Genomic DNA, 22,016 nt, shown 5'->3' with positions numbered 1-22,016 from the left:
ATGTATATTTTTGCCCATATTTTATCATAATAAAAAAGGCCTGCCAGAACTGTGGAAACTGTACTCTAACTCAAATTGCAATCTAGCAACACACATCATAAATTCAACACTTGTTAAAATGGACAGTACTTAATTGTACTTTAAAATCCTATAAAACCTGGATTATTGGTTTCTCTGATATTGTGCTCTTACAGCGTTAACCTTGCAAACCAATTTATTAATTTGAAGTTGCCCTGCTGCTTCTCAGACACTGCATGTTATATTGTTTCCAGGCTTTTAAACATTGCTGGGTCAATGGGAGAATGATTTGGTTTAAATGATGCCATGAAAAAAAAACTGCTGTTGGTGTTCCACTGAATGGCTACAGCAGGGGTTTGGTAATACAAGTCCATAAAGTTGTGGGTGAAAAATCAAAGCAGCAGAGGATGAGATATTCTCACTGTGCCTCAGGTTTCAAAAACATTAGATCCCAAGGTGTGTTTGCCATGAAGAGATATAGGGGCTATCTTGTCATTAAACTCAAACTAAATTAATCCTGATGACACCTTCACAGTTACCATTTTTAATGAAGCCCCTTCACAAGCAAAAGAAGATATTATACAGCAGTTTTCACTTGTAGAGTAATACTGTGACCAGTAGACTGAACATGTTATATAAATACCTTTGCTGCCAGTGATGTTGGCATTAGGGGGGGGGGTGGCCACTTTAAGGGCCAAACCATAGGCTCCCTGGAAAGAGTTACTGTCTCTGATAAGGAAAGATCCTGGCTCCTTGTCCCTCAACACGGCTATGGCTACAGAAATAAAGAGAAGACAGGGACAACATGACCAACTCATCAGTGCTCCAAGAAGTCTGGATAGCTTGCTAGTGTTAAATACATACCTTGGTCTCTGGAGATGCCTCGTTTGTACCAGAACTTGGAGCTGTCCTGGACAAACTTGGCATTCACTCTGATGTTTGCCTCCTCCCTATAACTAGACTGAGCTAAAACCTTTTGTTGTTCTCCAACAGAAGGGGAGAAAGTAACATGATTTGTAGGAGAAGGAGAAGAGGAGACTCTAAGTAAAGAGTTGTGTCCGTTCAGGGATCCTGTTGTGGAGGAAAGGCGTTTCTTCTCTGGAAGTGGTGGCTGGACGGCAGGGATAGTGACAGCAGTGTATCCAGTGTATGGGACATGGGGGACATTTAGTAATGGGTAGTAATAGGATGCTAAGGGAAAGGTGGGTGTGTGATATCCATCAGGCACAGGTGAGGGAGGTTTGTGGTCAGCTGAGCTGTCTTTTTCTGGAGCTAGTCTGTTCCCTGCTGTGTCTGTAGCCAGTGGGGAGAGCTGGGGAGAAGACTGCAGCTCTGGTGAACCAACGGGAGAATTTGGACAAGTGGTGGAAGGACTAGAACTGAGGCTAGCTGGAGGGTTTACGGAATCACCTCTGCTTGTGTCACATGGGGTATTGCTAGAAAGGGCAGAACCATTGAGTTGCACTTGGATTGGAGTGATGATTACAGCAGCGTAATTTGAAGCATTTGATTTGATTGATCCATCTGCATGTCCTGTGATCTTGTTTGCTTCAATATTACCATCAGAGCTCAAACTCTGACAAGTTTCACTTGATGGTTGTGTGGAGTTTATGGTTTTTCTAGAAACATGGGTTTGTGTTTCTGTTTGTACTAATGTGTTAGGTTTGTCGTCATTTGTGCTGGACTCCAGTCGTGAAGAGGTTTCCTGGCTTCGGGCAGGGCTATCAGCAGTAAAATGAAGACAAAATGAGAAAGAAATAGAATAACTATGTCTGTAGAAAAAGATTACATTTTCAGTATTAGTGAATGTCAAAAATAAAACTTCTGCTCACCTGTCTTCAGTCTGTGTGGGGCTACTGCTAGCGATAAGTGTATAGTCATGATCAGATTCTAGTCCAGGTGTGCTTGACTGGCCATTAGAGTCTGATTTACCTTCTGAACCCTGGGATATGTTATCCTCTACGTCAGTTTCAGCCTTTTCCACTTTAGGAAGCAAGAATATGATCAGACAGGATTCATTTAAAATAAAACAATGATAAACAATGATATAGGAACCAACAACCATATTATTTCAATTAAAAAAAAAAAAATCCAAACAATTATACTATGCTATATCCATTATTCACCTTCAGTATGCTCCTGCTCTCTGGATCTGGATGGCATCTCGGGCATCATCACTCTCCCAGGAGACGAACCACCCACAGGCAAAGGTGAGGCTGAGCCAGAGTGATATCCAGAGGCGTAGCCCCGGCTCTCATTGCTCTCGGCTGGGGATGACTGATAAGGAGTGCAGGGATAGGAGTGGCGGGGCTGTTGGGGTGTGTGGTAGCCACTGCTGGTTCCATCTCGCACATCCACCAGAGAGAGAGGACTGAGGTAGCTCTGCTGTGGAGCGAGAGTGAACCTAGGTTGCTCCAGGTTTGGACTCTGATCCAAAGAAGAGTGGCAGACCCGGAATGCTGGCACAGGTGATTTGCACTGCCAGAACTCTGCCTCTCTCTGCACCTCCAATTGATTTTCTCTTTGCCATAATGGAGGAGCGTCTGTTGTTCGTTGTAGCCCTGCTCCTTGGGACCAGTGTGGGTTGTCTGGTTGGTCTGGGTGGAAAGTTCTGACTGAGGCTGACTGATGCTCTCGTCTGTTGGAGCAATCCCGACAAGGGCAAGTAGAGGACTGCATTGAGGAGCTTAAGAACATTTCCCTGTAAGGGCTAGAGGGCAGTGATTGATGGGAGAGATGAGAGGATGGACTCTGGCTCGAATAATGAAAGAGATGACACTCGTCCCCACTGCAGAGTCTGTTTGAGGCTGGGAGTGTGTGGCTGTGTGTGTGTGTGTGGTCAGGGGTGGAATAAGCGTAGCACGGCCTGTGGATACAGGCTGGATGTAGGGGTCGGGAGGGACGTTCCCATGGCAACTCTGGTAAAGGATGGGTGCTATGGCGATGGCACAGTTCCATATGAGTTAAATGAGGTGGAGAGGAAACAGATTTGGATGGTAAAGCAGGCAGGGTTTGACTTTTTGAATGCTTTTTAATGCTGTTGCAACAGCTGAGAGAGTGACCATTAGGATAGCAGGGCTCTTTTCCTATCTCCCATCCCACATTGCTGCACTTTGTGCCTGCTTGACTACAACAAGAGCGCTCACTTCTCAAACCCCCTGGACTTGACAGGTCTCTGTCATCTAAAATTGCTGTCTCCCTATCCTTTTCTTTCCCTCTCATTTTCTCTCTCGTTCCCTCTTCCCTTTCTCCTCTTCTCCATGGAGAGTCTGTGTTTTCTCTTTCAGGGCAGTTTCTGGCAGAGGAGGTGTCCTCTGAATGATTAGATGGCACTGACGAGCGACTGGAGTCAGAGATGTAGGTGAGAGGCTGGGGGTGGTTTGGACTTTGAGGTTTCACTGTTGGGCTACTGGTAAGGCATCCGTTAGGTGATGCTGCTGAGGCAGTCGAGCCTGGCCCACGTCGCTTCCTCACCTGTGCATACAGGCTCCCATCCAGAGGGCCCCTGGTATGAGAGATATCTGGAAAAGGAAGAACAAAGTATGATGTTTGATTTTCAGAGTTAAAATAAAATGATGTTCCTAATGTTACACATTTTAGATTGATGTGTCTATATGTCTTACTTTCCCTGCTATCTTGGTGATGCAGATTGAAGTTTTCATAAGAATCCCATCTGACCACTGGATCTGAAGTATTGTAGTCCACTTTAATAGAGGCATCATTTTTGCAGTACTCTTGACCTTAGAAAGCAGATATTTTTATATGAAGCAAAGAAAAATAAAATAAAAATCTGAAATGCACAAAAGGAAGCAGTGACAGACAGATAATATACACCTTTCATTTTTTCTGGCCCAGGGGAGAAGATAAACTCGACTGCAGCATCAGGAGGGAACCTGTCATCTGCAGACAGATGAGCACAAAGGCAGTGACTAAAATATGCATAGTGTAACTACAGAGAGTGATAAAAATATTTACAAGAGAGTTAATAATAAACACCTTTTCTTTTACTTGTCATAATGGAAATAATTAAGATGATAACACAGACAAATGCCAAAGCCAACCGAGCATGATAGATTCAAAGAAATGTAGCATGTGAAATGAGCTTTTTTTTTTTTTTTTTTTGTAGCACATGTGTGAGATTTTTGTTTGTATGCACATGTCACTGTGTAGCCATGTGCAAGTATTTTAGCTTCATGTAAATAGATATTGTCATTTGCTATTTGCCTCAAAACACACTGAAACACTACAGTGGACTGAAGGAAAATGGCTTTTGAATTATGCAGCCATTACAACTATTTCAAGGTAGCAACAATGTATAAATACTGAGAAGGGGGGTTTCATTTGATCGGTCTAATGTTTACAATAGACTATATTCAAATTTAGGTGTATCGCCTGTTAGATATTGTTTAATGGTACATTTTTCTCAATAATAAAATCTTTACTTGATATTTTATGCATTTCCACGTAAACTTCTGAGCCTTTGCTTTTGTACCTGTGCAGGCCTGGTCTAGTTCAGTTTTACCAAACCACAGCTGGGCTCCATGCACAGTACAGGTGTGGAACTGGACTCTGAAGATGACCTCTCTTTCTGCTGCTCGACTGCGCCGGTGGTAGCACTTTACCTTCAGGTAAAAGAGTGAAGCAAAAACAGAAAGGCTCATTTTACGCAAACTTATTAGACTTATTGATTGCCAGAGTGCTAAAATTGTAAATCTAATTTTCATATGACTTGTTGTTATGACATCGGAGTGTGTTTCTGCTGAAGCAACCAGTACGTCTGGGAAAAATAAAGAACGGACATTTTTCTAGGTTGCTTTGAGTGTGTTTACCCTCTCAAAGAGACGTACAACACAGTAATCGAGCATGCATGTTTATAGTCTATCAGGCATTTGTAGATGAAGTGGTTTAAATATAAGTTACAAAAGCACATAAAAGTCAGGAGAAACTTTACAGCAGTTGGACACGAAAGTCCTTAAATACAGGACTGGACATAAAAAGTATTTAGGCATCCCAATTATTTTACTGGTTGTACGGGTAGATAGCGATGGGCTCTAACTCAAAGTGAGGTTGCCACCTAGTGACATGCAGTTCCTGATAATGTATTTCTCACCATAATGTCCCCCTTTAATAATAGTGCTGGCTCCATAGTGACACATAGCTTCCTCGCCCTGGAGCTCTGGGGATCACTGGAAACACACAGAAAATAAAGCTTAAAAGATATATAAGACCAGTCAAAACATGTCACCGTTCGGTAAAACACTGGGAAGCAATGTTAACTTTAACATAAGCAAAGACCAGCCAATACCTAAACACAGACAGTGGCTTGTAAAGACAACATCTGTCAAAGGGACAGAGGGAAGGAATGGAGGTGAGCTGACAGTGGTTAAACTGGACAACTTACTAGACCCCTGAAGTGTAGACCAGCTGTAGAGACTGGTAGATTTTCAGGAAAGGAAAGAAACCTGCAAGTACAGAAAGATGTTGAAGAGAACAGTATTAAAGAAGGAAGGAAAGTGTGCAGACAAAGACATTGTTGCTGTTTTTTTTTGTACATTGGGAAACACTTTTTTGTTTATTGTTCAAAGCTCAGCATACCATTACAACACTGCAAGCTATTATACCAACATTAGTTTGTGTAAAACTTACCTCCCCCAGCCTGGAAGTTTGGCAGGGAGGGAATGAGGATCTGGTGGAGGAACAGAGGGTTACTGTTCATTTGGATGGTACCTGAGAGTAAACCACCAAAGTAGTAGATGTACCTAAAGAAGAGAGGTCAGGAAATGATGTGATGACAGCAGTATCACAAGATGTCATATATGGGTGAGGGTGAGGAGAAAATACAGACCTGTTCTGAGAGGGCTGTAGGGAAGAGGAGACTTTGTCTTCACAGAACTTCCTCATGGCCAGTGTGGTGAGAGCCTGGTCTGCCCTGTGGACACAACCGCAAATGGATTAGTAAGGGCTTTAGTACAGGTCTGTGCGAGCAAAACATGGTAAGTCATATAGTGCGTTGTACATTGAAATTTATACCTAGAGAAAATCTTGAATGTTTATTGTTATTTGGGAATGTTTAATTTTATTTATATAGAGCCTGCCAGTAAAAATCTGAATGCAAGCAAAGTGAAGTGAAGATGAAAATTATTTTAAAAATTATTAAAAAAATTATTCAAACATCAAGTAGCGTATACAAAATATAATACAAAGATTATTCCACAATCATTAGTTGCAGCTCTATAGTGACTTAACTGATAAAACAATTTGTTTTGGCCATGTTGATGGCAGAAATTAGAGAGCCACAAAACTGTTTTAAGTGCCAGTCTTGTGGCCCTGCATATTCGTATGAGATCCAACTGTTCTTGACCGAAATGCCGCTTTGATAGCAGTTGTAAAGTCAGTGTGCACATTCGATCATTGCATATGTTGGTATAGTGATATCCTTGTTACAATAGTAAAGGAAATGCAGATTACCCTGCTGAAATCTTGCTGTAATGCATGTATGCTGCCACGATGACGCCAGTTTTCCCTTTGTTTCCCTGTCAGTACACAAATCAAATCACCAATCAATATTTTTTTTTCTATTGTCCTAAAATGATAGTTTTCAAGAGCAAAGACATCATATGTGGTTACGAGATGCACACACTTTGCAGTGGAGAACCACTACATTGTTGGGATCAGAGGTCAGCCAGGTCTCCATGGCCTTACAAATGGCACATATCCTGTCCAAGGGTGGGGCATGAAGATCAGGCCAGCCGTAGTCCTGCACCTAAACCGCATTGGAAGATACACCTGAGTCAAAACTTTCCAGTATTTTAATCACATAGTAATGTACATAGTACTGTCTGTTAGTACTTGACAGGTGCAAATACTTGAACCTTTGGGTTCAGTCTGGTGATGTCATGCCTCTTCTCTGATAGATTTAGAAGCTGAAAAGCAGAGACACATGAGAAGGTATCACAAATATAAATCAACTAGCAAATGGAGGAAAAAATTCTTCTGTTTTTTATGCTTAAATGTTTTGAGACTAACCAGAAACTTGTCTTGGTGCTTGGATTTCAGCATGGATGCCACTTCCTGTAGGTTTCTGCGATACTGCTGTTCCTCCAGTCCGGGCAGAAAGAAGACAGAGATGATCCTCTCAGTGATGTAGGTGAGGTCAAAGTCATAGTGGTGCTCCATCACATGCTCCATCACTTGTTCCACACTTCTACTCCTGTACATTGTCAGAGTCGATTCTTTTAGTGCAGCTAAAACGGCCATTCAATGATACAGATCATGCCCTTAAAGCTGACTTTACTTTTTGCAGCCATGCATATCAAACATAGTTTTATTTTTTCCTGTAATGTTGGTACCTTTGTATGGAGCCTCTTTTCTTCTGGGATGTAGATTTAGTGGAACTGTGCTAGAAAACAGACAGAAGTAAGTAACACTGCCACATTGATTATTTTCTTTTACATAATACCAAATCATTTTTTGTGAAAACTTACCAGATCTGATGTTAAGATGCAGGTGGGAATCACCTGGAAGAAAAGAAACACGTGTTTAAAAGTGACATAACCATATGCACACTTTCAAACACACAAACACATGGGGACTAAAGCAGCAAATACCAAGTTGTGTGTTTGGCTTAATGCTCTTGGTCCTCCTCCAGCAGCGCAGATGAAGGAATGGAAGGATGGGGGGATAGGGAAGAAGGATGAAGGATAGTAAGATTAATTCCCACTCATTATCTGTCATCTGCAGCAGCTGGTTTGAAGAAGAGGCTGTCAGCAAAGATGTGATTGTTCCACATGATGGACCAGTGACACATCATTTCAGGCACGTACACAGAAAATTGAATACACAATTGCTGGTACACACTGGCAAACATGGGCACATAGAAACAAACAAAAACAAAAACATGCAAGCATGTCTATAGAAATATAAAGAACTTGAAAACAATGAGCAATATCTTCTTTGACTTTTTTCTCACATTGTAGACCATAACTTGTGCCGACCAACAATGAGCAGAAGAGGACAGTATCATGAGTGACATAAAACAAATTGTTTTTTGCCTCATATAAAATAAGGAGAGAGACAGATACATTTTACTAGAGGAAAACTCTACATGTGGTGTACAGCCCTTTTATTCTGCTAGTGAGCCAGCAATAACACACCAAACTACTAACCCACGTACACAGAGAGAGAGAGACTGGGAGAGAGGGAAGCTGAGGTAATTCAAACAGACTAGAGCCACTGTGATCCAAAAAAGCTTCAGTAGGTTCCTGTAGGTTCCTCTCTTCTAGATTAATATTATTGAGGATAATAGTTTACCCTGAAGTGCATGCAGTCTGCTACTTTTCTGATGGTCACATGAAATTTAAGGAATTTATATTGCAAATGTGATCAAGTGATTAAAAACTACAATGTGAAAAATAGACAACAAAACACATAAATAGTGGCTCTGGCTCTTAAAAAAGTCATGAGTTGAGGCAGGGAAACACTTTAGCAAAATGGCAGAGCTATGTATGGGCTCAGACTGTAAAACAGGTGACACACCTTGAAAACCTTTGACCTTTTTGGCATTGGAACTTTCCTATATGATGATTGACAGCTGAGCTGCTTTCTGTGCTGACTGGTATTGACAGGTGTATGGCAACAGGTTTGTAAATGGTCTGCAGTTACACAACGTTTTCTACCTATTGGCACTCAAAGCACTTTACAATGCTTCTCATTCACCCATTCGCACTCATACACACTGATAGAGGAGCTGCTATGCCGCTGGCCAACACTCACCAGGAGCATCTAAGTCAGGGTTCAGTGTTCCCTTCCCGGTATTAATGCGCAAGGACATTCTAAAACCTATAGTAGGGAATTAAATTCAATAGGGGAGAACTATTCTGTTAGAAGGTTTAATAAAAGTAGTTAAGAGGATAAAGTGGTTGGGTTTAAGAAGGAATAGTAGGAGATAGACACAACATAGTCGTAAAAAACACACACGTGTGAATGTCTGCACACAAAAGAAGTCCAGGGTTGACCCATACTGAGTCAGAGAGCACTGACATGCAGCATGAAGGCAGAGGAGGAACACGGTAGAGGCAACAGGAAGCAATTTGCAACAGGATGTAAGTGTTGGTCAACCTTGGTTCACACAAACAAACACAGACACATGCAGAGTGTACTTATACACGTGTCTCCGGTAGCTCTGCCAGCCGCAGGGTCTTTATTAATGCATGTGCACTGTATGCTGAAGCCACCGGGAACTGAGCCATCTGGTTCAGTTTGTCTTGTTCATAACATTAACTGAGGTGCCAGAGACTGCACTCAATCCACCCCTCTGGGACTGACCGACTGCTGTGGACCGGATGCCTGGTTAGTGGTTCAGTTTGCTTTGTTCACCAAGCAACGGTTTTTATTCATTTGATAAGCAAATATAGCAAAGGCTTGGGGGTTGATCTCTTGAGGAATTCTTTGTAGTCTGCTAGTTTTGGCTTTAGAAATAGCTTGAAGAAGATTGATACCAAATTTATGACTTCATGACAAATACTGTAAAGCTAAAGCATGAAAAACAAGCATCAGAGGAACAACTATTGTAGCACTCTGTGTTGACCTTACAGTGTTTCCTCTTGTTATAGGCTAAATAGCTGCTGGCTCCAGCTTCATATTAATTCAGAAAATTAAAAGTGGTGTTGATATTGTGCTCTCTTTGTGAGAAAGCATAGGGGTGTTTCCAGAAATGTCTTTAAATTATATGTTTGTCCAACCAAGGCAAACCAACTAAACAGACCAGACATCCAGTGCACTAAGAGTCAGTCCCTGAGGGTGGCATACTGTATGACAAATTTAAACATCTACTGTAGCTCGGCACTGTCTGAGAGGAGAAAATCTGTGCTTCAACATCTTCAAAAGTCCTTATCGGTTTTACTAGTGCTAGTAGGTGAACTTTGCTTGGCCAAGCAGCTGTTTGCTTGAATGAACATACATACAGTACGAAAGGTCTTTTCACATTGCTCTCAGCAAATCAGCCAAAATCTGTATTTCCCAAAATGCCAAACTCCTCTTTAAGATGTTACCTTGAATTTGGAAATGTGTGATGGAAATAACAACACTGTCCGATGAATCAACAATAATTGCCGCCTTCCATTAAATGTTTGCAGTGTAACAGAGGATCATTGTTAGGATCTTGGCTGATAGTCCCTTCCACAACAGAGTAAAGTGTTTTGAGTGCCACATCTTGAATCATCACTCCTATTCCAGGAGGAAATCCAACACAGAAATCTGCCAGAGTAGCTGAGTCAGTTACAGGGAAGCTGGAGATAAATGTGAGCGTTTGAGACACAGGCGCCGGTATGCTATCCAGGAGGAGCAAGTTTCACTCTGACGGGCAAATCAAGGCTGACATCACATTGTGGACAGGGAGAAGTGAGTAAGCTTTCCCATTTCAGACTGGAAAAGCAAAATAACCATGGCTTATTCTAAGTTCCATAGCCGCACAAAAACACCATAATGACCTAAATAAAACTCTGAGGCTATTTTATTTCTGAGTGTTAACTCAGGAAACCAGAGGGCAAATATTTAGAAGGCTTATGAAAGTATGACTTGCCCTCTCTTTCTTCTCGCTCATCCACCTTCTCTCATCTTCTCTTTTCCCAATTTCCTCCCCCCGTCAGTCTGTCACTCTGCTCTGCTCCCCGCTCTCCTAGCATCTCACACCCTCTATTTCTCAACTTTATGTGCCTGGGGGCAGGATGACCACAATCATCCCTGCCGTGAGATACAACTATGTGCTCCCCCCGATAAGCATCGCCAGGTCAAGTCACAGGCAAGGAGAGGAGCAAAAAAATTCAGACTGTCTGTGGAGTAGAAAGATTGTAAGAGCTTAGAGAAGAAGTCAGTAAGAAAAAAGAAGACAGGCTACAAGATAGTATGAGCACTGAATGGAAGACGATTTCAGCAGCTGAACGTGTGTCCTGACCAGTGTTGCAGAGAAGAGAAATTACACAGAGCTATTTTGCTTTTAGAGGATATAGAACCTGGGGCTAATTTAGCCTATTTTTCCATCAGGTGTCTTTTGGAAGCAGTTGCACTTTTTGGAAGCAGCAGCAGTGATGTTTTCAAGAAATCTGGCGATTGTTCGAGTGCTTCAACACCACAGTCAGTTAGCACACATTTGTATTTGGAACTTTGGGACTAAAAATATTTAACAAAATAAAAATTTAAAAATATTTATTTTGTTGCATAATGACACCTATTAAGCTCAAATAGTTTTAAAGACACAGATATGACCATCCAAAAATATAAAATTACAGTATGTGAATAGTATTATTCATTGAATATTTAACAAAGCTTGCTATGCCTCTTTCATTTTGTTTTAGCTCGCAGAAAATAAAATGCAAAGGGCAAATAATAAATGATATATTCTTACACATCTCTGTGTGTGTACACGTGTGTTGTTCTTGTAGTAATTCATTATTGATAACTAAAGCACTAAAATGTAATCAAGCATAATGATTATTTTTACACAGCACATCATGCCAGTGATGGTTATAAATAGCAACAACAATGTGACAGAAATCAGTCACCACTTTAATCAAGTTATCCAGTTGTTTTTTGTTACAGGGTTTTTGGTCCTCGTGTCGCTTTATCACTGTCCTTTTGACTTTTCTTTAAATATTTCTTTTGACTTGCAGTTTTTACCTTCCACTGATCTGTTATGACACTTGAAGCTACTACTGGTCAGGTTTAATAGCGTGACACTTAAGTCACCACCTGATTAGAGAGAAGCCACAAATCCTCACAAACATCTGGACAGCACTTGAACTGAATTTGCAAAAGAGGCTCACAGCTTTGCAGGAAACTTTGTTTATCTGTTCCAGCTCCACTGGCACTAATTAGGTCAAATGGACGACAGTATTATGTGCAAAAAAAATTAATTATTATTATTATAAAACCTACCTATTACATATGATTATAGTCCACAGAGAATCACAAGTCATGTATCAGCATTAAACATTAAAAGAACAGCTGGTGGTGTATGAGCAGAGACTGTAACCATCTGTATGTCACTATGCAACATCATGATCTAACAAATGATAAAAGGACAGCCATTTGTCTCTGTCAGGTGGCCTTTAGATAAAGTTACAACATAGAGTACCATTCAAATAGAAGTTTCATTGTTATAACAATATACACAACCTGTACAGAGTAGGTTGTATAAAGCTGGAGGAGACTCAAAATTAAATGCACAGCGAAGTATTCAGTCATTTTCAGATGCACACACATGCAAAGACAGAGGAGCTGGCAAACCTAGACACATGCCCACATACAGACACACACACACGCACACACTATATCTATGCTAAAGACATCCTGGAACTACTCAGTAAGTTTGACAATATTTTACATTTATAAGCAATTACTAGAATTTAGAATAGGAGTGTTTGTACAGTTTTATTAATCTGCACATGACAAAAATCTCATTAAAGTAAATCTTTCTTCGTAAATCTTATTTCGCCTCTTATATTAAAAATTAAAATTGGTGTATTTTTTTGTAGGTCACAGCAGCAGTCTCAGCTTAATTATCTGCACTTGCCTTAATCACAGTAAACCAAATCCTCTTTGTAGACAACACAAGAGCACTCTGGCTACAGCTTTAATGGGATAATATTCACAATCACATGCTGCATTATCAGACACTGTGGAAAGGATGTTCGATTGCTACTCAGTAAAAAGAGAAAAATACAACAATACAAGTGAAGTAAAATGTGTTGTGTTGTGTGCGTGTATGAAACACAACCCGAAGCTTTACTTGGTTAATGTAGAGCAGAATGTGTTTTTTACCTCAGAACAAGCAGCTCCAGTCTTTCCCCCTGCCTCTGAGCAGTCCTGTCTGTAGAGTGTGATACACTAACTCCCTCTCTCCCTCTAACAAACTCCCTTCTCATGCTCTCTCTCTCTCTCTTTACCTCCCTCCTTCTCTCATAACACACATACACACACTCCCAGTGTGCCAGCAGCACATATAACATAGCTTTCCTCTGCCACTCAGCCTGTGTTATATGCACAGAGATGATGAAACATGTCAACTGTGAAACACACACACACACACACCAGCGCTCCACATGCACACAGTGGGCTGCTCTGCAAGGTTACAGGGTGGCAAGTGACCTCTTCAGTATCCTGATGCTGAGAGAGACAGAGAGATGCATTCAAGCAGAAACAGCACAAAGGGAAAAGTTAAGAACAAACAGGAAGAAGATGTGAGACTTTTACTGTCATAAAACTGAGATGGCATAACACAAAGAAGAAAGCTTTGAAGACTGAAAAAGGCATAACATCAGCCAAAGAGAAGGTGAGAGAAGCTTCAACTGTGACTATAAAACACCAGAAAAGGACAACTCTCACAGAGATTAAAAGTAACAAAGATGATGACAGTGAGATGCAAGAGATGAAAGCAGGAAAAATGAAAGAAAGCAATGTATTGACATGTGATGAGACTAAAACACATAGAAGAAACAGAGAGATGAGGGGTAGCGTGACGTGAAGCAGACAACAGTTTGCAGCTTTGACCCACTGGTTCCCTTTTTTATGAAAACCCTTCATGTGGGACACACACACAGTCTCTCCCCAGCTGCCTCTCACTTATTTGTGTCACTCCATGATCACTGACTGACAGGCATCTATGGCACTCCTGTTATTTTCTATATTTACCTTTACAGACTTCTTCTATCCAGATTGATCATCATCCTCTGTGATGATATCCACTCTCCTTCGTGGCGCCTGCCTTTCCTGCAGCCACCAAGAGTTGTTTTTGGCTATCACCGTGGTGACCAGGGGGACCAGCATGACAAAAATAATAATACTCTTTTAATACATGCTGCTAAGGCACAACAGCTGGTAGGGCCCTGTCATACACTATTACAGAGTGTGTATGTGTGTGTAGAAGAGGAGGGGGCGCACACACTGTCTCAAATCCAGCAGGATTTATGGTGACCTGAAGAACTGGGGAATAAAAGTGGTGGATCTCACTCCCAGATAGTCAGATAGTAAATGTGGATCTGGATTTGTGCTTTTTAGACAGTAAAGCACAACAGCACAGTGACAGCAGAGCCGTGAGCTCAAATCGGTGATGTGTGATACCGAGTCGCTGTGAGCAAGGTCACATGAGAGCAGACGCAACCTCTGCCAAAGGTTTGACATAAGCTGTGGTCAGAGCGTGTGCTTCTCTCTTACACACTTCACACATGTGCAATAGTAGAAAGTACAGTGTTGGAATTAGAAGTCAGATCTTTTACTTAAAGATACAATATGTAACTCTCATTAACTATATTTTTAAAAAATGTGGCTCCAAATCATTGAAAAGTAGAGACACTTACTTATAATTGTTTTAATTCTTATTTCAATTACTTTACATGCTGCTGATTGGTTTGTGTGCTTCACACACTGTTTTTTTGTATTATTATTCTGAAAAGTAAGAAGTATATAGAGGTAGTATTTAAATAGTAGTTGTAGTATAGTATTTGGCACTGAAACACAGTGAAGTCAAAGTAGGAAGTAGCAGAATATTGAAGTAATACTATAAGGACCTACTTAGATTAATTTACTGTGCTACTTTCCACCAATGTCCACTCTTGGTCGAAAAACAAAGTTTTGTTGCAGAGAAAACTGTACCTCTACAAATTTAACCATGAAGGAAAAGTGTATCAGTGATGCAATGCATAAAAATATCTGCACTTGCAATATGTCAATAAAATGTCACAAAACTCTTCCAGTGGTTGAATTCCTTAATGCTGTCACAGTAATTCTGCATTATTTAGCACACAAGTAAAAAAAAACAACTATCAAGCACTAAGAAAAGAGCCTGTCCATGAACTCTAAAATCTCGCAAGTGTGTTTAACCGACGTGTTTAAGTGTACGCCAGGATTTAATGATACAACCAAGGAAAGTTTTGCTGTACTCAAGACTCACATAGACATGTATGTTGAACTCACTAGCTGTTAAAGGGGCTTTTAGGGTCTCTGTGAGGGGCTTCAGTCGACTAAAAGGCTATTACCACCAGTTGGACAGTTGGAGAATGTGAGCAGGGTTTGTTTTGTGTAATTTCAAGTTGCGGGCACACTGCTATGTGAGTGCATGCTACAGACAAAGAGTTTCCAGCTGTCAGTCAGGCCAGTTAAGAAGCTACATTTCCAGCTTCCACTGTAATTATACCAAAAGCAAACAGTTCCAGCTCTATTACAACCTGACAGACGTACAGTTAAATCCACATCTTTGAGCTGCACAGTTTCTTTCTTGCTCTTCTTCTGATCGCTTATTGCACATTAAGACCACAAGACAGCTGACTCCCACCCCTGACTCACACTGACAGCACTCGTCACACACACACAATAGCACAGAGCATTGGTGTCGTACGTAGCACATATTATACTTTAATAAGCACAAATGCTTCAAATCAAGCTGTATTAAAGAGTCACTTTGAACACGGAGATCTGCTGGTTGGTACTCGCAGGAGCTGCTGCTATGCTTACCACATGACTGAATTACTCATGGCAACCTAGCTGACTGCAGCTCATGGGGGGAGGCCTTCTTTAACCTGACATCTAGGTCAGTGCACAAGGCTTATACTTCACTTAAGACTCACATCACATTAACATTGCTACGCTAGAACCTTTGACACAAGAGTTCTGTTTGCTCAGGACAGAAGGAAAAGTATAATAAAGCTTACCTTGGCTTCACATGCCTTGTGCACTGCAACCTTGCACTCTGCAAACAGTAGGGAGAGGAACATGTTTTACTCTGGAAATCAGCTTGACAGACAGAGAGAGACGGGGCGTTCAGGGTGAGATAAGTATGTCAGGTTTAAGTGTCAGTGCTGGTCAGTTGTGTCTCTGGAATCTGCTGCCTGACCTGACTTAGGTGTGGACTCACCCTTGCAAAAAGCCCCAGGGTTGTCAATGTTCTGCTTGCACACATCGCACACTCGTTTCCTCCTGAAGCTCTTATCTGTGAAGGCGTGGCTCCCTGCTTTGGCAAGCTGCAGACACACAGAGGAGTCCATAATGAAAATTCTCACAACAAATTTGTCAATTCGCTCAAACTAGCTGCTCAAATATGCTTCTTTCTTTTATATGACTGAAAACAATGAAATGCCTTTATGTCACTATGCACAATTTGTGGTTAGGTTTTCTCATCTTATCTCATTTGATGCTCCATCTGAAGAGCAGGACATTCACTGTCCCCTGTGCAGCTGCTGTCAGTACAGGTACACTGACATGAGTACTGATGTCTTACCTGCTGTTCAGCTTCCCCCACTAAAACCACCTGTCATATCATGCTGTGTTTTAAGGCATCCTGTTGTTTTATCTTTTAACTCGTCCTTATTCTGTCTCAGTCTGTTCTGCCAGCTCCCTCTAATATGCTGCATGGTCACTGATTTTGGTTTGGTCATTGCTTTAGTAATGCCCTTTTAGGCTGGTGAGAGGCTTTTGCGTTCATCTAACCTCCTGTGCAAAAATTTTAAAACATTTTAAATAGTTTAATTTTTAATGATTAATACATATATCCAACAATGAGATGGCAAGTTTTCTTTCTACAGCTCACAGTGGTACCACACTGGGCCTTCATAGCAGCTGTGTAAACAAGACACATGAGATTATTATAGAGGTAAATCAGACACAGACGGACTCTCTCTGCAAAAACTCTGCTTGTGTTGTTTAAATGAATTAAAGTTTTATGAACACATACATCTTGAGGCTAAATGAAATGAATTAAATTAACTAGGTGATACTTGATAAAAAGACATGAACCCGGGGAGAATAACAAAGCATGAATATATTTTCATTTAGATCTCTGAGGCAAAGAAATGTGCTGCCCTGTGCCCTTTTCTTGATATAAACCAATACTGGAGTTTACATACATTTAAGGTAAAACCCTCCCAGGGCCTTGAGACGTAGTGTTAAACACATTAAACCATTAACTTTTTCCTTTAGTGGAGAAGGAGGTGGTGTCTGGAAACACCAGGAGGTAGGGTTAGAGGGCCACAAACACCAAACCTGAACACACTGGCGTTCCTTATCCTACAAAACTGCATGATGCATTTCCTGGAAAAACATTTCTCTGCTCGGCCATTTTTGCTTTTTCCAAAGACAGGATTTTTCCAAACAGTAGCAGTATTGAATAAATGTGCTGAAGGTGAAGGTGCATGCATGAACACTGATTTGGACACTGTTAAACAAACACTCACCGACCCCTCACCCACCATCCACACCCTCGCTCTTTGGAAGCAAACTCACTTGCATCCACTAAGTGCTCAAAGGCAGCTTAGTCTCTCAAGAGGATTGTAGACAGTCTCAATGATTTATGATTGGAAATCTATAATTCATATTGTATGTAGTACCAGGACACCACTTTCCAACCCTCAACAAAACAGCTCTACTGAAGTTTGTACTTGTTTCTTTTAAGACTAGGTTTCTTTTCCTTAATATTCACTCTTTGCTAAATTCAAGTGTCTCAACATTTACACCGATCAGCCACAACACTGACACTGGTGATCTCAATAATGTCTTGGAGGACAAGGGTCAGCATGGCCACTCTGAGCAGTCTGCAGTTACACAGCAAAATGTGACACATTTGTACAGAGGTTGTAGAAGTACACAAACTCCTCAAGTATTGGCCTAAAGAAGTCTCCACTACAAATACTACTTCAAGTCTTTTACTCAAGTAAATGTACTAAGCGTATTATCTACATTTTACGATAATAAAAGTACTCCACTAAGAAATTTTATTTCTTATCAGTATTTTAAAAATACTGATTATTGTAATAATGGCAAAATATGTACAGAAATTACTAAAAACTAAAAAAAATTTCTTATCTTAGAGATTAATCAGACGAACAATATCAGCCTCATTTAAAGTCAAGTAAAAAGAAACAGTTATGTTGTACATATAAACATACTAAAATGAGACATATTAAATAGTGTACTTCACATGGAGTAAGTAATTTTTTAGGCCACCTGGGAACGGTTACAACAATACTTACATCCTTAACATGCCAAACCTAATAGCAAACATCTGCAAGTTAACAAAATCAGTAGTTTCAGAGACTTATTATCATTCATTAATAAATCTAAGGTAATTTTCTTTCTTTTTCATTGCACTGAGCTGTTTTTGCTTTCTTGTGAATGCCACAATACCGTATCAGAAATACCTTGAGGGAACTTCAAATTTGATGCAAGCATCCACCTGTAATAGAGCATAAACCAGGACTCAAGAAAAATCTAATTAGATATTGGTGGTCAAACACTATATCCCAGAAATGCCTGGAGGGAATTTCATTCCATCTGGCACAAACATCCCTTTGGATGAACTGATAAGAATATGGACTTGTTGCATACATGTTTATGGTGGCATAAACCCCAATGCAGTAATCCTAGTTTATGTGTGTTTGTAGTTGCTGCGTACTCTGAAGGAAGTATCTGGCTCTGTAGTTGCTCAGTGTTTCACTTTGAGAACGCTCTGAGATCAGTGAGAACCAAAACAGCTACTTTACAGGTCACACAACTAAACAATGGGCTGAGACTTATTGTAATGTGCTGTTAAGCTATGAGCTACCCCTTTCACAACGTCACACTGTTTGTGTGATGTGTTGTAATTTTAAACACATAGCTGCTTTCAGCATTAGTGAGGTTCCTGATAGGCCGACTCTAGAGCCAGGTTAGCTGTAGACTCACTTTCCCATCGAACTAAGCTGAGACACAAGAGTGTACTGATCTTTTCATTAAACTCTCAGCAAAAAAAGTAAATAAGTGCTAAACTATCCCTTTAACTACACAGTCAAGTGATGAAACAAAGAAAAACAGATGGATTCTACGAGCTACTGTAGAGAAAGTTAACATGATGCTTATTATGCTGAATAACATGATATGACATGATAACCAGAAATGCTGGGATTCTACAGTCATGCAGGGCACGACAGCCTCACAGGTCCAAGGTTGTCCACGGTTTTGCAGGGGGTGCTCCACCACATGAAACATATCAGTTATATAATATGTTCACTAGTGGATCCATTTTCATAATGTAACTCCTGTGTTGTATTTTAGTCACAGACATGGACTGAATAAATGTTTGCAGGCATTGATGTGACACATTATTATTTTTATAATGCTGTGTGTATTGATCTTATTGGAAAACAGCAGAGTAACAAGTCACTGGACTATTGGCATTTTTTGTTCTACTGTTATGACAAAGGACCACTGCCGTAAACGGTGGGATCTGCTTAGCGTGTGTGCATGTCTGTGTGTGAGGGTTTTAGTGGTGGATTTAGGAAGCAAGATGATGAACCTGACTGCTGAATGAGGGCTATTTTAAATGTTATTACATAACTCATAAATTTTAAAACTTGAATCTTTTGCACTTATATAATGATCTATGGTGTCACCGTCTCGAAAAAATCTGATCTGAGTAAGTGACTTTATAGTGAGTTAATAACAAACACTCAGTGTTTTTCTTTGGGCCCACAAAATCACATAGATTACATCACGCTTATTTTTGCATCTGGGTTTGTAGTGCACTCGACTAAAAACCACTTCAAATGAATATTTTATAGAGACATGATGCATATTACAAGTACATCTGATTACATCTGATTATGTATCACATGTGCCGATATGACTCTATAGTTACTGTGGATACAGAGGTCTCTCCGCTTTATAGGCCTGTAATTTGTTTTAGGAGTCAAAATGTCAAATAAGAACTTTAACATTGGATTTTAGATGAACATTTCATGGGTTCCATGCTGAAAACACACCAGAAATGCCAGTGTGTCAGTACGAAGTTCAAACTTAAAACACAGGATAGGTCAAGAGCAGCACTCAGTGGTAAAATAGTGTCACTGCAGCACAGTTTGAAACTACGAGCAAACTTATTCCATCTTATATTAAAGAGCATGTGGGTAATCCTTGAGAGAAATGTGGAAATGGTTCTAAATCATTACAGCTTTCTATCTAATGAAATGCAGATCTAGTGCTATGTTGTGTTGTGCTGCACAAAGACGTAATTAGGTTGCTTAATGTAATTTCCTTTGCCTTTGGGCCTTTGGGAACGCACTGTGGTGATGGTCTGACTAACACAACTAATGGCATTTTTTGTTAGCCACCCTAAACAAAAGGTTGGTAAGGTTTTTAGGTCTTGAATTAAGGATTTTCCTCTTAGTGCCAACATCAAGAGAGATTAAAAGTTGACAATGAAAATTTTACATTCTACAAATGAGAGAAACTTTTCTTAAAAACATTTTTATAGAGCTAAGCACTTTAGTTACAGCTGTAATCATCTGTACAATTACAGCACATGGAATAAAAGAGCCATTAGTAAAAGTATTACTAACAGCGAAAATGACTCATGGATTGCACTGTGTGGGGGATGTCTTTTTATACAATAGTGCTGCTCCTACACTGTTTTCCCAGTTGTTATTCTTTCCATTTCTCACCATCTGTTAATTGGGGAGAAATAGAAAAGCACGAGTGGACATGAGACGCATCCAATGAAATGACTCAAAACAAATACTAATACTGTAACGAAAATAAAATGTTCACACTTCTCTAAATGTTAGAGTTGAAGCTCTCCAAAGGAAAATATATTTTGAGAGTGTCTGGACTATAGGTGTGCAGGATGTTGTGTCCACCTCCTTTCGGTACTTTTCATACCAGTAAAAAGCAACTTTGGTTGATTTGACATCAATCTCCAGAGGCTCTGTAACTATAGTATCAGCAGTGTTGCAGAATTGTAAGAACCCCACCCCATGTAGATTTTTGTAGCCAATGTCTATGTCATTCTCCAAGCATCTCTGACCACTGCACAGAGCCTAAAGCACTTCCATGTCTAACATAGAGATGAAGAAACCGTCGGGGACCAAAAGAAGCATAATGGCTCTTTTTATGACTGTGGCTGCTTGTGCTTTTTATTAGTGTGAGGACATCAGCAGGAGCGCGTCAGGGGTATTCCAACACAACAACAATGAAGAGAGCGTACAACATTGTCATGTGTCAGAATGCATAACAACAAATATTTTATGGGATATACACACTGTACAAATGTGATCAAATAGTAAGTATATATGTAGTACTGCAACAAGCACACACACACACACACACACATACACACACTACCCAGGAAGAGACGGGAGCAGGTGGCAACCCATGGGTATGCTCCAGTTCTGGATGGGTATTTATAACCTGCAACAGGGGCTGTCACCTCTTAACAGTCGTGGAAATATGTGTGGGAACAAGTGTGTGTGTCTGTGTGTGGATGTGTGTGTGATAGAGAGAGAAGAAAATGGAGAGACAAATAAAATAAAGAAGAACTACTGGACTGTTTATATGTATGACAAATTTCAGTCCTTACCACTACAGAGTCCACCCATTCAGTTGGGAGTATGTTATCATAAATTGGCTCAGTCACTAACTCAAACATGCATACATGTACACGTACACACACACACACACACACACAACACAGAGAGACAGAGAGATGAGGACTGACACACACAATACAGGCTTTATTTAATTTGAGTGACCTGAATGATGATTTCGTTCTAACATGACCAATTCCTGACCAAACCATTTCAAGGTTAACCAACACGCGACACAAATGTCCGAACTTACTTACTATTATTATGTACAAAGAAAACATTCTCAGTATATTGTTAGTGTCTTTCTATTGCTTCTATAACCTTGTCATACCACACGCTAGAGTGTGATTTACTCTGACATGTGAGAACACACACATTCTGGTGTGTACCCCTGGAGTTAAACCAACAGAGACGTTTTTATTTCAGACCTTTAAAAGTTCTTCCAGAGTATTATTTGTGCAGCAATGCAGTTTGCTCCTAAATGCATACGTGCTTTTAAATAGAGCCAGCAGACAGGCAGACGGCAGGTTGAAACCTCACAGTAACTTAAACCACTTCCTCTTGAACCTTGATCCCAAGGGACATGATAAAGTCTTGTCTCTTGTATGCGTTTCCTCT

The 22,016-nt window shown here is 40.4% G+C and overlaps 1 protein-coding gene across 5 annotated transcripts in view; it reads right to left on the bottom strand.

The window, feature by feature from the left end:
• The window catches only part of LOC137128236 (tensin-2-like), a 28,228-nt gene that overhangs the window by 3,443 nt on the left and 2,769 nt on the right, over positions 1-22,016 (bottom strand). Inside the window, exons 2-20 of one of the 5 annotated variants that reach the window (XM_067506066.1) lie at positions 15,923-16,028; positions 15,720-15,757; positions 7,503-7,535; positions 7,368-7,417; positions 7,045-7,228; positions 6,891-6,941; positions 6,659-6,781; positions 6,487-6,551; positions 5,864-5,947; positions 5,665-5,777; positions 5,420-5,480; positions 5,129-5,204; positions 4,511-4,640; positions 3,853-3,918; positions 3,642-3,758; positions 2,145-3,539; positions 1,851-2,001; positions 883-1,739; positions 662-793 (exon numbers count right to left, since the gene is read on the bottom strand). In XM_067506066.1, the coding sequence (XP_067362167.1) occupies positions 662-793; positions 883-1,739; positions 1,851-2,001; positions 2,145-3,539; positions 3,642-3,758; positions 3,853-3,918; positions 4,511-4,640; positions 5,129-5,204; positions 5,420-5,480; positions 5,665-5,777; positions 5,864-5,947; positions 6,487-6,551; positions 6,659-6,781; positions 6,891-6,941; positions 7,045-7,228; positions 7,368-7,417; positions 7,503-7,535; positions 15,720-15,757; positions 15,923-16,028 (3,832 nt within the window). The other 4 variants (XM_067506068.1, XM_067506069.1, XM_067506067.1 and 1 more) reach the window with 4 other exon arrangements.

This window comes from Channa argus, chromosome 5, assembly GCF_033026475.1.
Source record: "Channa argus isolate prfri chromosome 5, Channa argus male v1.0, whole genome shotgun sequence".
NCBI lineage: Eukaryota > Metazoa > Chordata > Actinopteri > Anabantiformes > Channidae > Channa > Channa argus.
This window is presented reverse-complemented; position numbering and strand designations above follow the sequence as displayed.